The sequence below is a fragment of the Zootoca vivipara genome, chromosome 4, assembly GCF_963506605.1.
Source record: "Zootoca vivipara chromosome 4, rZooViv1.1, whole genome shotgun sequence".
Lineage (NCBI taxonomy): Eukaryota > Metazoa > Chordata > Lepidosauria > Squamata > Lacertidae > Zootoca > Zootoca vivipara.
The window spans coordinates 80,224,718-80,239,170 of NC_083279.1; the positions used below are offsets into that span (position 1 = coordinate 80,224,718).

At 39.5% G+C, this 14,453-nt stretch overlaps 1 protein-coding gene across 1 annotated transcript in view; it reads left to right on the top strand.

Moving 5' to 3' along the window:
• Nucleotides 1-14,453, top strand: part of ZDHHC20 (zinc finger DHHC-type palmitoyltransferase 20) — a 43,237-nt gene that overhangs the window by 10,544 nt on the left and 18,240 nt on the right. Inside the window, exons 2-5 of the mRNA XM_035115097.2 lie at nucleotides 3,370-3,396; nucleotides 7,497-7,591; nucleotides 11,862-11,982; nucleotides 13,276-13,345. Coding sequence (XP_034970988.2) covers nucleotides 3,370-3,396; nucleotides 7,497-7,591; nucleotides 11,862-11,982; nucleotides 13,276-13,345 — 313 coding nt within the window. The remainder of the gene's footprint in view (nucleotides 1-3,369; nucleotides 3,397-7,496; nucleotides 7,592-11,861; nucleotides 11,983-13,275; nucleotides 13,346-14,453) is intronic.

Below are 14,453 nucleotides of genomic sequence, written 5' to 3' on the forward strand. Positions count from 1 at the left end.
CAATACGTTAGTTTGTAAACCAGCTGAAGTTGGCAGTGTGGTGGTCAGATCATTACACAAACAAGCTGCATTTGAGTATGAATTTTAAGGGGAAATAAAAGTGGAATAGGTCCCTAGTATGTTTGCATACTGGGTAGGGAACAAAAACATTTACATAATAAAAGAGTGTGATTTAACTTGATATTGCTGAAGGGAAGACATTTAAAATGGTCACTTCTAGATAATTTGGAATGCTCTTAGTTCATTCCTAGAAATAAGCAGCCAGACAATCTCTTGAATTCCCAAAATAAACCTTTAAGCCTGTCAGAAATTATTCAGTATCAAATATTTGTGTGTGGAGTCCAGATGATTCAGGGTGGGTAAAAAGATGCCAAGACTTTCAGAACGGTGCCAATGGCCTGAATTCAGGTTCAGTTGGAAGAGATCAAAAGATATAGGGCATAATCCACTGGAAAACATATCCTGCACAAATCCCACTAAAATTTAATGGGAGCACAAATTTGGGAGTCAGTATCCAAATGTAAGAGCCTAAGTCTAGGGAGAGAATGCTTGACCAGTTCCTTGTAAACAGACATTCTCCATGCATACAACTTTTGAATAGATTAAAAACTCACAAAAATGCAGTGTGTGTGTGTGTGTGTGTGTGTGTGTGTGTGTATGAGAGATGTTGCCAAGAACAATGCACAAAGTCTTTGTGAAAGGTAGGCCTGTATTCCTTATGGTAGCACTTTGCCAATTTTGTGCCTCAAACATTGTAGGTTGTACAGGATGGTGTAGTTAGTTGAATCACTTCTGTTGGAAGTGGCATTAGTTTTCGGAACAGCTCTTGCAGTTCATAGCAAAGATGCATGGTTAGTGGTTTTTTTCTATAAAATTTCCTACCTATATTTGAATATGGCTTCTAATTTGTAGGTATTTTTGGTGATGGTTAAAGAATTGCTGCAGGTGTTTTAGGGTACATTATTATTAGTCAACTTTTTGTACCTGTTGCCATATTTCTGGATGAGGAATTTATACCTTGTTAATGGCCTTATGATTATTTACTATTATTCATTACATTTATATAGGTGCTTATCAGTAGCCCCTGACTTACAACCACACAGTTTTTCAAAAAAACAATTTGATAGCTTAAACCAGTGTTTCCCAAACTTGGGTATCCAGCTGTTTTTGGACTGAAACTCCCATCGTCCCTAGTTAGCAGGACCAGTGGTCAGGGATGATGGAAATTGTAGTCCAAAAATAGCTGGAGACCCATGTTTGGGAAACACTGGTTTAAATCAACAATAAAATACAGCAAAAAGTCCTTGCCACAGACAGCTTAAACCAGTTTACAGCCCAGATTTAAAACATGAATAAAAAGCTCTTTATGTCATGCCAGAAAGATTGCATAGGAGGCATCAGTCAAGCCTCTCTGGATATTCTGTACCAAAAAGCAACTCTGTGTAGCCACTTGCCTTGATGAAGCACCTGGAGCAATGCATGAAGAGGATCCTAAGATTCTGGTAGGCTATTTCATCAAAATCCACTTCTATATAACTTCCAGATCCTAGTTCACATCCCACCTTTTGGAGCAATGCAAAAGAAATTTGCTCCATCATTCTGACATACATACAGTACAAGGTAACATACAAGATAACTACCGGTAATATCCCTAGTTTAGTTATTCATTTTATCCCATGATCAGATAAAATTGTTCTTTGTATAATTTGGAAGTTCAGTGCTATTGTCTTGCTTTTAGACATTTTCACCAACTCCCTTTGTTTATTTATAAACATGGTGTTTGAATGTGCCTTTTATCTATTCTAACCCAACTTGTTCTCACTCATTCTTCTTGAGAATCTTTTGATCGAAATTTAGGACCCTTTATTCTACAGCTAACATGAATTGAAACATGGTTTGATCTTTTTATACAGAAGGAGAAACTCTTCTGTTATAGACACCCCAGTTTAGTGGTGATAGTTTTTTATTTTGAGAAGAAACCCACCCACCCCTCAATGATTTAGCTAATGTGTAATTCTGTTGCATCTTTCCTTTCCCTCCACAATGTAAAGCATGAATTACTCCTAATAATCAGCAGGCCAATTCAGTGCATTCAGTTTGTTGATGATGATTGGATGTTGTGCTTGGTAAATATAAGATTACATTTTACAGGAGCAAATTTTTAGCTATTCAGTGACTTTGTGAAACCTTTTTACTGAAAATGCCTGCTTTAGGCTGTGTTGAAGCCATAGAAGTACCATATATTCACTAGAAATGTTTATATTTACTCTGCATTTATATGTTAGCATTGTCCACCCAGTTACCTGTTCATTGTTCCTTGCTGTTCTCAAAACAAATGCTGATAGGTGATGCTAGTCTGTGGGGCTTGGCTGAACAAATATTAGGCTTCTTTTGTATGACTTACTTGCAGGACAAGCATAGGTAACTTACAGTGGTAAAATATAGAAACCAATTGGGTATTTGAGTTTAATAAAGTTTACTAAATTGATTCCCGTGTGCTGCCAGTGGTCACTATTCCATATGAGATTAAATTTATTTTTAGTATGTTGAATCTGCTACTGGATGTATGTAATCCTGCTAGGCTAAATAAAAATAGACCAAGACCATGCCAGCAATAGTAACTAAAATCTAATAGCAAAAGTCTATTTTAAAACTGCTTTGTTGGCTTTATTTTGGTTACTGAACCTCTACCTGGTAACCTGTGCTACAATCAGGGCTGGCAAAAGGACCTGAACCTGGGCTTAATTGCAGAGCCAAGAAAGAGAAAGGGTTGTGGTGCAGGCACAAGGCTAATTCATATCTCGGCATATTTCCGCCAGATACAATAATCTGAACTGGGTCTTGGAGTATGAAAGAAATGGCAATTGCCCAAGAGCACAGTACATGTGTGACTCACCTGGTTTTGATTCTGGGTCTTCAGCAGGTTTAGCCCTCTGACAACTGAAGCTTATGGCTCCCTTACTGACACACTGACACTCTTTCTGCTTTGGTTGTCTGCATTACTTGAGCTTCATTTTCTTGAAGGAAAAGTGAAATGAATAAAATGGAAGAATGTGTGTATTTTGTATTCATTTGTCTCAGCTACTGCTTTCCCCCCACAAGAACTGAAATGAGCATAGCTTTTGTGATCAAGCCATTTCCTAACTAGATGCAACAATTTATGTGAAAGGAGTTGTTTTCATTTGCTGAACACACTGATTTTTTTCTCTTAAATTCTCTTAAATTTCTACTTTGGAAAATGGCAAAATAAATTTTCTCCAGGATTACCAGTACATTAAAATTAGATGATCTTTGCTCAGGTTTTATTAATATTGATTTCTAAAAGACTACATGTAGACTCACTCTAGTTTTTCTGGGTTTTTTTCCTAGTTACAATAACCTCAACTGGCGAAAAAGGTAAGAATGTTTCTTCACATATATTTCTTTGCATAGAGTGCATATCTTCATTAGCCTTGGTAAAAAGATGACATTTTGTTTGAGTTTTCAAATTCCATTCATGTATTTTTTATTAAGAACAGGTTAATGGCACAAATTTCCCCTACTCTTGTGTTCCTGCATGCCATTGGTTATGCATGTATGTGCTTCCTTGCATTTCTTTAAGTTTCCCTCTTATAGTTGCTGCCTATAATTATAATCCTTCTCTCTTGTGGTTGCTGCCTATAATTATAATCCTATCATCTTTGGAATTAGCACAGAGAGAAAATAAAGCGATGTAGCTAGGACACATTTAAAAAACGGGTGGTATCGGTAATGGATTTTCCATAGAGAAAAATTGCCAGGTATGCATCGGTTTAGCACTCTAGACATGCATTTGGCAAGCTCTGAGAAGTTGATAAACAAAAATGTTCCCGGGGAGAGTTTACCTGGCAGTTTAGGAGCCTCACATTGGGCTATTCATAAGCTGAAGTACTGCATCCTGAGGACTGCTGTTGCTACCACCTGTCAGGCTTAGGATTCATTTCTTTTCCCAAGAGAGTGTGTCGGAAGCTGCTGGAAATTGCTCTCACATTATTTTTGCATGAGAAATTCAGGGGCTGGAGTGTGGGGAGGGAATGTTTCAGTGGTACCTTGATTCTCAAACTTAATCTGTTCTGGAAGTCCGTTCCAAAACCAAAGCATTCCAAAACCAAGGTACACTTTCCCATAGAAAGTGCCAAACTTAATCCATCCTGGAAGTCCGTTTGACTTTCAAAATGTTCAAAAAACAAGGTGCAGCTTCTGATTGGTGCAGGTGCCTTGGAAACAGTAGCCAACAGCTGCATCAGATGTTCAGCTTGCGAAAAAACGTTTGAAAACCGGAACACTTCCGGGTTTTCTGCATTTGAGTACCAAGACGTTTGAGAACCAAGGTACCACTTTATAGAATTTAGAAAGAGGTTGCCAGTCTCCAGAAAGATTTTCTTTACTGGAAAGAATATTTGCCTTGATGGTTGAACAGTGGTGTGAAGCAACTGTCATTCTCTTTATTTTATTTTATTTTCTAATGTTTTAATCTTTCTGCTGTTATTGCTGTTGGAAGAATTCCATTTGACTTCAAACAGATTTCTTGAGATTGTGTGGCTACAATAGACATAACACATTCTCTACCAGTTTAAATGTGGCTTCGTGCAAAGAGTTCTGGGAATTATAGTTTGATTAGGATTGCTAACTGATTCCTCACAGTATTGTAGTGGTTCTCAAGGGGTGTGGCACCAGAGGTTGGCAAGTGTGCTGGGAAGATCCAAGGACAATCAAAGAAACATTTAAACATTTCAGTTTCGTAAAGTATCAAAATAATCCCTTTTATTTGCAGAATATGAATAGATATTTTTCCCCAAAATGAGATCAAGAGCATCAAGTGATACCGAGGACAAACTTCTCTCCATGCCTCTGTTTAAGAGCCTTGGAGCCTTGGCTGTTCTTCTACAGTTCGCCACAACACATTGTTGAGAACAGGGGTTTTCAATTCTGACCAATATGAGAGATCAGCAAAGAGAACAGCTTCTTTGTGTTGATGAGGAAATGAGAGTTTGTTTGCCTCTAATTAGACCCAGCGGCAGAGCAAGGCAATCAAGCGCCTGGGGCAGCACGCGCACCCTGTGCCCAGGGGTGGGGCCAGCTGCCCACAGGGTGGGGCCACCCAGGGCAGGACGTTCCACAGGGCCTCTGAGGAGTCTGCCTCCCTCCTCCCAATCAGCCGCCCTACAGCTGAGGGGGAGGTGGCAGGCGGACCGTTTGGGGCAGTGCGGAGCCTGTGAGCGCTCAAGCCACCATGTCACTCCCAGGAGAGATGTGTGGCTCGGGCGGGCTGCAGGCCCCGCGGTGAGTGCCATCCGGCATTTTGCCGCCCCCCTCAGTGGTGACACCTGAGGCAGACCGCCCCCACCACACCACCTTCCTCCGCCCCTGATTAGACCTAATATAAATAAAATTGCTCGGCAAAAGCAAGCTCACACCTCTCATTGAGTTGGTATACATCGGGTACATATATAAGAGGTTTGTTTATAATTATATTTTGGGAATGATTCATGTTATTATGTAGCTGCTAAGTTTTTTGTGTTTTGTATTATAAATCAAGCACTGCTGGGAAGATCCCCCCCACCCCCACCGATGTATTTCTTGTCAATAAGAAATTCGGTGTGGCGCAAACAAATTTTTATTCTGAAAGTGTGGCCCAGAGAGAGAAAAACACTTGAGAACCACTGTGGTATCGCAGTTCCATGGGGAGGGAATAGCTGCTTAATCAATTTAAACCTGTGGGATGCATATTTCCTGATTTTGCATTTCAAATTTTATCTTGAGATGCTTGTTTGAAGAATTGCCAAAGTGAGTGTCTGTCTGTGGGAAACCTAATTTATGTATATTCTGATCTATATTGCTAGGTTAGCTTTCTTATCACCCAGTCAACTGAATTTTTCCATTTGGCATTTGTTTTCCCCCTCCTTGTGAAGCCTTCCCTTGGTCTCGCTGTTCAGTGTTCTTTTGTTGGTAACCACTCTAGTTTGATTGTTTAGTTTCTTCCTCTTTCTTGTATCTGAATCTGTAGGAAGGCGCTTGTAGTAGAACTGTCTCTTATTCTGTGGTACACCTATAAAGTAAGATGCTTAATTTAGAAGAAGAAGGGGGGAACCCAACAGAATTATGGTTCTGCATGTGCTAAGTCACAAGAGCCACAACAAAAAGGTCCCAGTAATAGTCTCACAGTTCCTTTCTGAGGAAAAAAAATTACTGAGGCAAGATGCTGTATAGAAACTGCTAGTAAATCAGGATTAGTATTGAATGCATGCAGTTCCTCACTTAAATTTGTGCATTATGATTGCAATCAAACAATAATTGCCTGACATTACTTGGATTTTTGTGAATTGTTTGGATATAGACCCTTCAATAATAAAGTCTTACTTATAATTCCTGAAATTAAGAACTATTCAAACTCCGAACTTAGAAAATCTCAAGCTTAATTACTTTTCTACTTAAATTAAACATTCATATTTCCCCTCTGGATAATATCTGCAAGGATATATTCCAGAAAGACTACATATAAATATTTTAAATACTTAAGAATTAAATAAAATAATATTCTTGGCAGAGTTTTAAGGTTTCATATAACTTTCTAAAAGAAAGACTGTCACAGGAAAATCTAGCATGTGCACAATGTCTTTGGAGCAGATGGAATCCCCTAATGTTTCTGGGATTGCACTGAGGCTTAATTGTATATCTTCTTAAACTTCTATCCTTTATCAGACTGTGAAAGTAGGTCAATAATTTATCCTTTGGTGTGAGAATATTGCAGAAGTAACATTAAATATTCAACACCATGTGACAGTTTTCCCCACCCCATCAGTTAGTTATACAAAGTGCTTTCTTTCACCATTCTTAAGATTCTTCTGTAGATGCTTGGTAGAATTGATAGTATAGCAGCAACTGGATTTAAGATGCAATAGCAAGCCTGCTAATTAGTATTTTGTTATCTTCTTATTGTAGCTTTAATATACCTATTTAGAAAATCAGGTTGGATTAGGCCACTGGAGGAACGTATGGGCCAAAAAGCGACTGCACTTGGCAGTCTTGTAAATTAGTTGGGAACAGCTACGAATTGCTTCTTAATCCATAGTGTGTGAGCCTAGTAGCACTAGCTAAGGAGTAATTGCTTCTAGGTGAATGAATGCGAAGGCTGCTACAGGAGAGATGGAGCTCCCCAGTCATTTTTGTAGGCTAGAAGCTTCAAAGACTTATTTACAAGACTGTTAGAAATGTGAGCCACCAATTACTACAAAATGTGTTTAAAATCTGGGTTAAGTTAAACCAGTTAAGTCAAATCCACATTAGTAGAATTCCTCCCGACACTGATTCTATAGTTTTTTTCTCTTCAGAGCTGGCCAGGATAGCATGTCATTTGTTGTTCTGCGATCATCTCTTCAAAGTTATTTTGCTGATACAATGAAGAAAAACCATTGCATTTTTGTTTTGTTACTACAGCTGTATTCACTAAAACCTTATTTGTATTTTTTTTATTGCAGTTGTCTACCTTGTGGTTTTTCATCTGTCGTTTGTCATGTTTGTGTGGTCCTATTGGAAGACTATTTTTACATCTCCTGCCACTCCTTCTAATGAGGTAAAGGTTAACTTTGGCAAAACACTGCCTTTCTTGCAACAGAATTGTTTTTGCTACTGATGTTATGATGTGGCTTGCTTTTTTTCATTTCCATTCAGTAAGTAACCCTGTTCTGTTGTGAATGAAATTCTTAAGAATATTTTCTATGATTAACACATGATTGATGCCAACTCGCATTTCATTAATTTGGACATTAATGGTTCATGTTTCCATATGCTGTAATCTAAAAATGTGGCATTCAAGTAGGAGACGTTGTTTATCAGTTTCTCAATCTAATATTTTGAAATGGATATGATTTAGTTCACTGTATGTGTATCTCTGTAAGCATCCTTATTGTAACAATTTCCCATTGTGCTCAGTGACAAGTCTCATACTTGTTTAGAAATTCTTATAATTGTGAGTAGACTCCAAACAATACGCAAGCACAATATGGAAGAGCACTAAGTCAGCAGGGAGCCACCATTGTTGTACTGAGCAATGTGTCATATTTATCAATCCATATGTCTCATCAAAGAAGATTAAAACCAAAAAGTAATGCAGATATAGACTTATGGTCACATTCTCGTAAAACACTATTGAAACCTATTTGGCTAAATTAAATTAGGCATGACTCTTCCTAAAGTCATGGGTACTGTCTAAACTAAGTAGTGCTTGGAGCAGAACCATTGAAGTCAGTGGACTTAAGCTACTTAAGTCATTACTTCAGTCTTCTCTATTGTAGACAAAAAGTTGAGCTAAAGGATATTTTTACAGCTGAAAACATTTCAGTAGAAAAAAAATTGCTCTAAGGGCCCCAGAATGAAGGATATCTGCTGGCCAGATATACTATATTTTTTGTAGTTTTTTTTAAAAAAGACTCTTGTGTGTAGGTACCGGTAACCTAAATATTGTGACCCATGTACAAAGATGTTACTAATTGTTTGGCTACTCTGCACCACACTGCATCTGTTAGGCCTAGTGCAGATAAGGTATTTCTGATCTCCTAACCATGGTTTCCCTGTGTTCTTATCCAGTGAAATCCTTCAGGTTTTTTAATTTATTAATTAACATATTTTAGACATTGGTCACAGTTCCCACAGTGAAGGAGTTTTGGTCTCTTTTTGTGGCCAAGTCTGTTACGCCAAGATTGTTATCGCACATACCATAGTTGAGATTTTGTTATATGGCGGAAGCTGAGGTTGCCAGGGAGCATATGTGTCAATTCCTAACAAGCCTGGATCAATTGACCAGTTAGCTAAGCTTTCATTATTATTAATTATTATTAAGAGGAATATGTAGCAAAACCTCTTACTTGGGACAAGGCATCTCCTTCTCTAGTCCCATTACTTGCACACTCGCCATGTAAAGGACCAGGGCTGTCCATATATTATAAGACATATTAATTATGCTTTGAGTTGCTTTGAGTTTTCTCCTCCAATACTGTATGTATTCTTGAGTAGCAATAAAGAGGTACCGATCTAACTGATAGAAAAATGCATTCTTGTAGATTGAAATAATAGGAAATCTGTGTTTAAAGAGCATGCTCCCTGCATAGAGTATCTCTTTATTCATATATTATGGTGGATTTATCTCCCAAGTTAATGGTGTCCAACTTGCTCTTTCAAATACCTGATGCAAATATAGAAGAATATTATTTTAGTTTATTAAAACAACCATTCTTACATAGTGGGGGAGCCTGTACTACAAAAAGAATTGACTGCAGGTTTTGCTGTACTGCAGTGCCACATTTTGTAAATGAAAAGAACAATTGGTTTTGTCTGACACCCTGGAAAGAAACAGGAGAACAAAGGGATGCTGTTTTTTCCAGTTTAATTGGAAAGTATTCTGCACCTTGCTTGAAACCCTTCTAGGGTTTTTTGTTTGCTTTTTGCGAGCTCATGTTATTTCAAACATATGTAGATATTGTTGGGGAAGAAGATGCTGTGGCGCTCTCAGCACCTAAAGATGATATAAATGGAGCATTGCTTTAAGAAATTCTTGAATCAATCAGTGTTCTGGTGGTGGTGGTAGTTTTACAAGAGTGTTTTAAAGTATCCTGCTTGCTTACTGACATAAAAAGCTTGTCTGAGCTTCATCTTTTAACAGCTTCTTTGCAACACCCTTGCTCTTGTCTAGCTGCCAGAATATTTATATGATGTTCTTACTTGGGGCAGACATGCCCTGCAAAGTAAATTATTATTAACTGAGCAAGTCCCTTAGACATTCTGGTTGCATAATTACTTTAGACTATACAGTACAGCTATTAGTGTCTTCCTGGGTACATTTTATTCTGTTATGTCCTGACAAGGACATTTAAATGGCCCCTTCTCCGGGGCTTTAACAGTAAACCGACTCAACAAGAATAAGCTGGAAGTATGAAATGTCACATGCTAAATTTATGTGCATTGCACTGGTGTTAAAGACCATGGGGCAGGGCCAGAAACAAAGCAGCAGCCTTAGTAATATGGGGGGCTCACCTTAGGGATGGATCAGAGGCTGAAACTGGTGTAGAATGCAGCAGCTATGTTGCTTGTGGGAGCAAACGTCCTCCAGCACGCAGCACGTTGCTTGCGGGATTTACACTAGCTACCAGTCTGTTACTAGGTCAAGTTCAAGGTTTTGGAACCAACATATAAGGCCCCATACGTCTCAGGACAATATGTTACTTGAAAGACAGCCTTATCCAGGCATAGGCAAACTCTGGCCCTCCAGATGTTTGGAACTACAATTCCCATCATCCCTAGCTAACAGGACCAGTGGTCAGGGATGATGGGAATTGTAGTCCCAAACATCTGGAGGGACGGAGTTTGCCTATGCCTTAATAATAATAATAATAATAATAATTTATATTTATACCCCACCCATCTTGCTGGGTTTTCCAGTAGATCCCTGCAGTCTACAGAAAAGTTTATCCTGCAAGTACCAAAGATTTCAGAATTCCGCTCCATGGTAACTTGGAGCAGAGGTATTAATACAGCTGTTTCTGTTCTGTTGAATAGCATTCCTGTCAAGATTCTATAGGTGCCCACTATCCACTTTCTGAAAACAATGAAATATATTTTTCTTCCAACAAGCTTTCCTAGCTGAGTAAATGGGTCTCTGCAATGAGTGTCAATTTTGTATTGCTTTAGTTTTGTTTTAAATGTATCTGCTGGGTTTTTTGTGTTTTTAACTCTCTCTTTTTTGCTATTTTTATTGTGCACTGCATTGAGACAGTTGTGGAGACTTTAATCAGTGAATTAATAACGATGATGATGCAGACTAGTTTATAATCTGGTTTTCAGAGTAGTTAAACACATTATGGAACTGTGCATAAATGAGAACTTTGGGTCTTGAGGTTGTGGTGGCCATGGTCCTTGGAGTCCCAAGACATGCTCCTCATTGGATTGTGGTGAATACTTTGATATCAACACCTGTGAAAAGGGGAAATTCTATGTTCTTTCCTGCACCCTTTCTCCACATCTGCTCTGGAGGCTTAGGGGAACTCCTAGAACAGATACGTTGCAGGGAGAGGGGAGTGAAAGGATGTTCTGTTGCACAAATGGAAGTCCTTGCACTAACTGAACAAGTTAACGGAATACAGTCTAGAATCCCAAGTCACAGCTGGTGTAGAAAGAAGTGTTTCTTTCCTAATTTGTGAGGATGAGAAAGAACGAAGGAATCATCTTGGAGGATGCATACCGAAGGTGCATTAGTCTTGGCAGACCCAACATCCTGTTTTCTTTAGCCCGCACCCCCTTTAAGGAAAAACAAGAAGCAGTCTGTTTGATTCCATTCAGCCTGTTGAACTCACAGACGTGGTCAAGCAGGCAGCAACACATATTCACAGAGAGCATCCTACTTTATAACTAGGGGGAGTGATTGTTAGACACTTAAAGAAGCATCCATATAGTACGTTTGATTTGGCAGCCATACTTGTATTCAATTCAGTTCTTGTCTCCTAGGTTTTTATTTTGCAGGGGAGGGGTTGCCAGGCAAACATGTACCTTGAAATGCAGGCTTATTTAGTTTGTATCTGCACCCTGAGAATCATAGAAATTGTAAAGTCGAAAGGGACGAGGCCCTGGTGCTTTTTCACAGTGATCTAAAAGTTCCTTATTACACATGAGTAACACTTTCAAAAACATTTTGAAATTGATTTGTAAAGTATAGCTATGAATTTGTTTTCTCCTGCAAATTTCTGCTTTGAATTGCTACCGGGTAACAGAAACCCTCAAAACAAATTGATGTATTGTCTAGCTGCTATTATGTGACATAAAAAACCCATAGTTCTGTTGTTGTCTTTTTTCAGTTCTCTTTGTCCAAATCAGATAAGGAACAATATGAAAAAGAAGAGAGGCCAGAATCCCAACAAGAAATCCTCAGAAGAGCTGCTAAAGACCTCCCAGTCTATACTACAACAACCTCAAGAGGTTAGCTTGCAAAGAATCCTAGCACTGCATAAACTCCTTAATGATGCTATCAAGTTTGATTGGATTGGGGCCATTCAGCAGGCATGATCCTTAGGCTTACATGTTTCCTCCCTTACTTCTGGATTCTTGGCAAACAATAGTTTGCCATATCATTTGAACCTGGCAAACCAGGGTTGGAGAGCTTGGTTTGAATGAAGTTTCATAGGCAAACCATAGTTCCCTTGATTTGGATAAACAGGTAACCTTTAGTTTTCTGAGAGTCTGCAAGTAAGGAAAGTAACTGGCATGCATAAGTGGAAGAGTGGGGAAAGGGAATTGCAATGGTGAGGTTAGTTCGGGCATCTCCAAACTTCGGCCCTCCAGATGTTTTGGACTACAATTCCCATCTTCCCCGACCACAGGTCCTGTTAGCTAGGGATCATGGGAGTTGTAGGCCAAAACATCTGGAGGGCCGCAGTTTGGGGATGCCTGGGTTAATTAGTTCTTCTGATGAAACCATGGTTTTGCATTGTGTTTCAGCTAATTCACTGTGCTGAACCATCTAGTTCTTCAAATTGATTTTAGCCTGTTTTATCTATTAACCAAGAGGCAGACAGGTTTTCTAAAGTAAAGCCAGTTCTGGAATTGAACTTTGCACAGAGACGTAGATGCTTGGGGAGAATTTAAAATATGTGCATCTGTGATCTGTAGCAGGAGAAGAAAGATAGCAGCTGCACACACTCATGCTCTCAAAACTTGGCTTAATAAGCTAGGATGTGTACGTTGCACCTGCATGCAACCTCTGTGCTTCCCATTATGTGTAAACCAAGAACTGTGGTTAATTTCTTCCAAACAAGGCAGGATCCGGAAGCCAACTTTAAACAGTGGGTTAAGCCATATTTAAATTCTGCAGACCAGACCATAAGCACATAAGAAGCACCTCCTGGTTCAGCCATTGGTACATCCAGTCCAGCATCCATTTCCCACAGTGGCCAACCAGGTGGCTGTGGGAAACTAGTAAGCAGGACCCGAGTGCAAGAGCATCCTTGTGTCATTGTGTCCATAATGTTTAGATTACATTTATCTTTAGCTCACCACTTGTCCAAATATGTATCTTGCATTCTAGTTCTTGTCATGATTGCTTGCCTCAACCTCTGCTATATGTGAGCTACCAGTCACCTTTACAGTACACTGTGTATTTTGCTAAAGCAGACTCTTGGCAGAATCCTATTTTGAGGTCTAGATTACCTATGACCTTTGGATTGCTAAACTACAGCTTCATATTTAACACCTTGATTTTAATGTTTAATATAGCCATAAGATACTGCGATAGATGCCAGCTCATCAAGCCTGATCGATGTCACCACTGTTCTGCCTGTGACCTGTAAGTACTTGGGGGTACTTAGCCATGGGGTAGGATAGAATTCTTCAGATTTATGCCTCTTAGTGTTGTCAGTATCAGGCACATGTTCACACCTGAAACTACTGTGTTATTTTTCCAGGTACAGGATGGTTCTCCACAAAAATAAGTTTCACCAGGGAGTTCCTGGGTTTATATCTCATTGTCTTAAACACTATGCTTCTCTGCCTTCACTTTGCATTCCTGTGTTCTGTTAGCACTTTTGATGTTGTCTGTACTGCAGTGACCTGCTGGAAGATATTTGCTTGTAGTCATATGCTTTAGATTTAGAACATGCTATGAAAATTAGATATGTATATGCACATATGTGTCACTTCGTGAAAAATTAGTTTGGGAGAGATTTTTATTGGGGAAATGACTGTAGAAGAGGAAGCATTCCCCCCCCCTCTCTTCAGCTATTTTTTCATTCAGGCTTCCTTGGCTGCTGTCAGAAAGAGGGGGAGTGGGAGAGGAAAACAAACTTAAAATAAAAAGTTAAAAACTAAAAAGTAAGGAAGAGGAAGACCTACACAACATCTTGCGTGGCTCTGTAAAAAAGGTAAAGGGACCCCTGACCATTAGGTCCAGTCGTGACCGACTCTGGGGTTGCGCGCTCATCTCGCATTATTGGCCGAGGGAGCCGGCGTATAGCTTCCAGGTCATGTGGCCAGCATGACAAAGCCGCTTCTGGCAAACCAGAGCAGCACATGGAAACGCCGTTTACCTTCCCGCTGTAGCGGTTCCTATTTATCTACTTGCATTTTGACGTGCTTTCGAACTGCTAGGTTGGCAGGAGCTGGGACCAAGCAACGGGAGCTCACCCCGTCACAGGGATTCGAACCGCCGACCTTCTGATCAGCAAGCCCTAGGCTCAGTGGTTTAACCACAGCGCTTGGCAACTGTGATGTTTGCCTGGATGTTGAAATGATTTAACAGGCTTTGAAAGATAGAGATATTAGGGATATGTACAGGCTCCAGGCCTTGCATTGTACCTGATCTGCTTCTGAAACACACTGTGTTTTCTCTGTTTTGATCTGTGTTTCAGTTTCTCTGCTACTCTGTATACAATTAAGCTTTGTGGTTTTCCCATTCA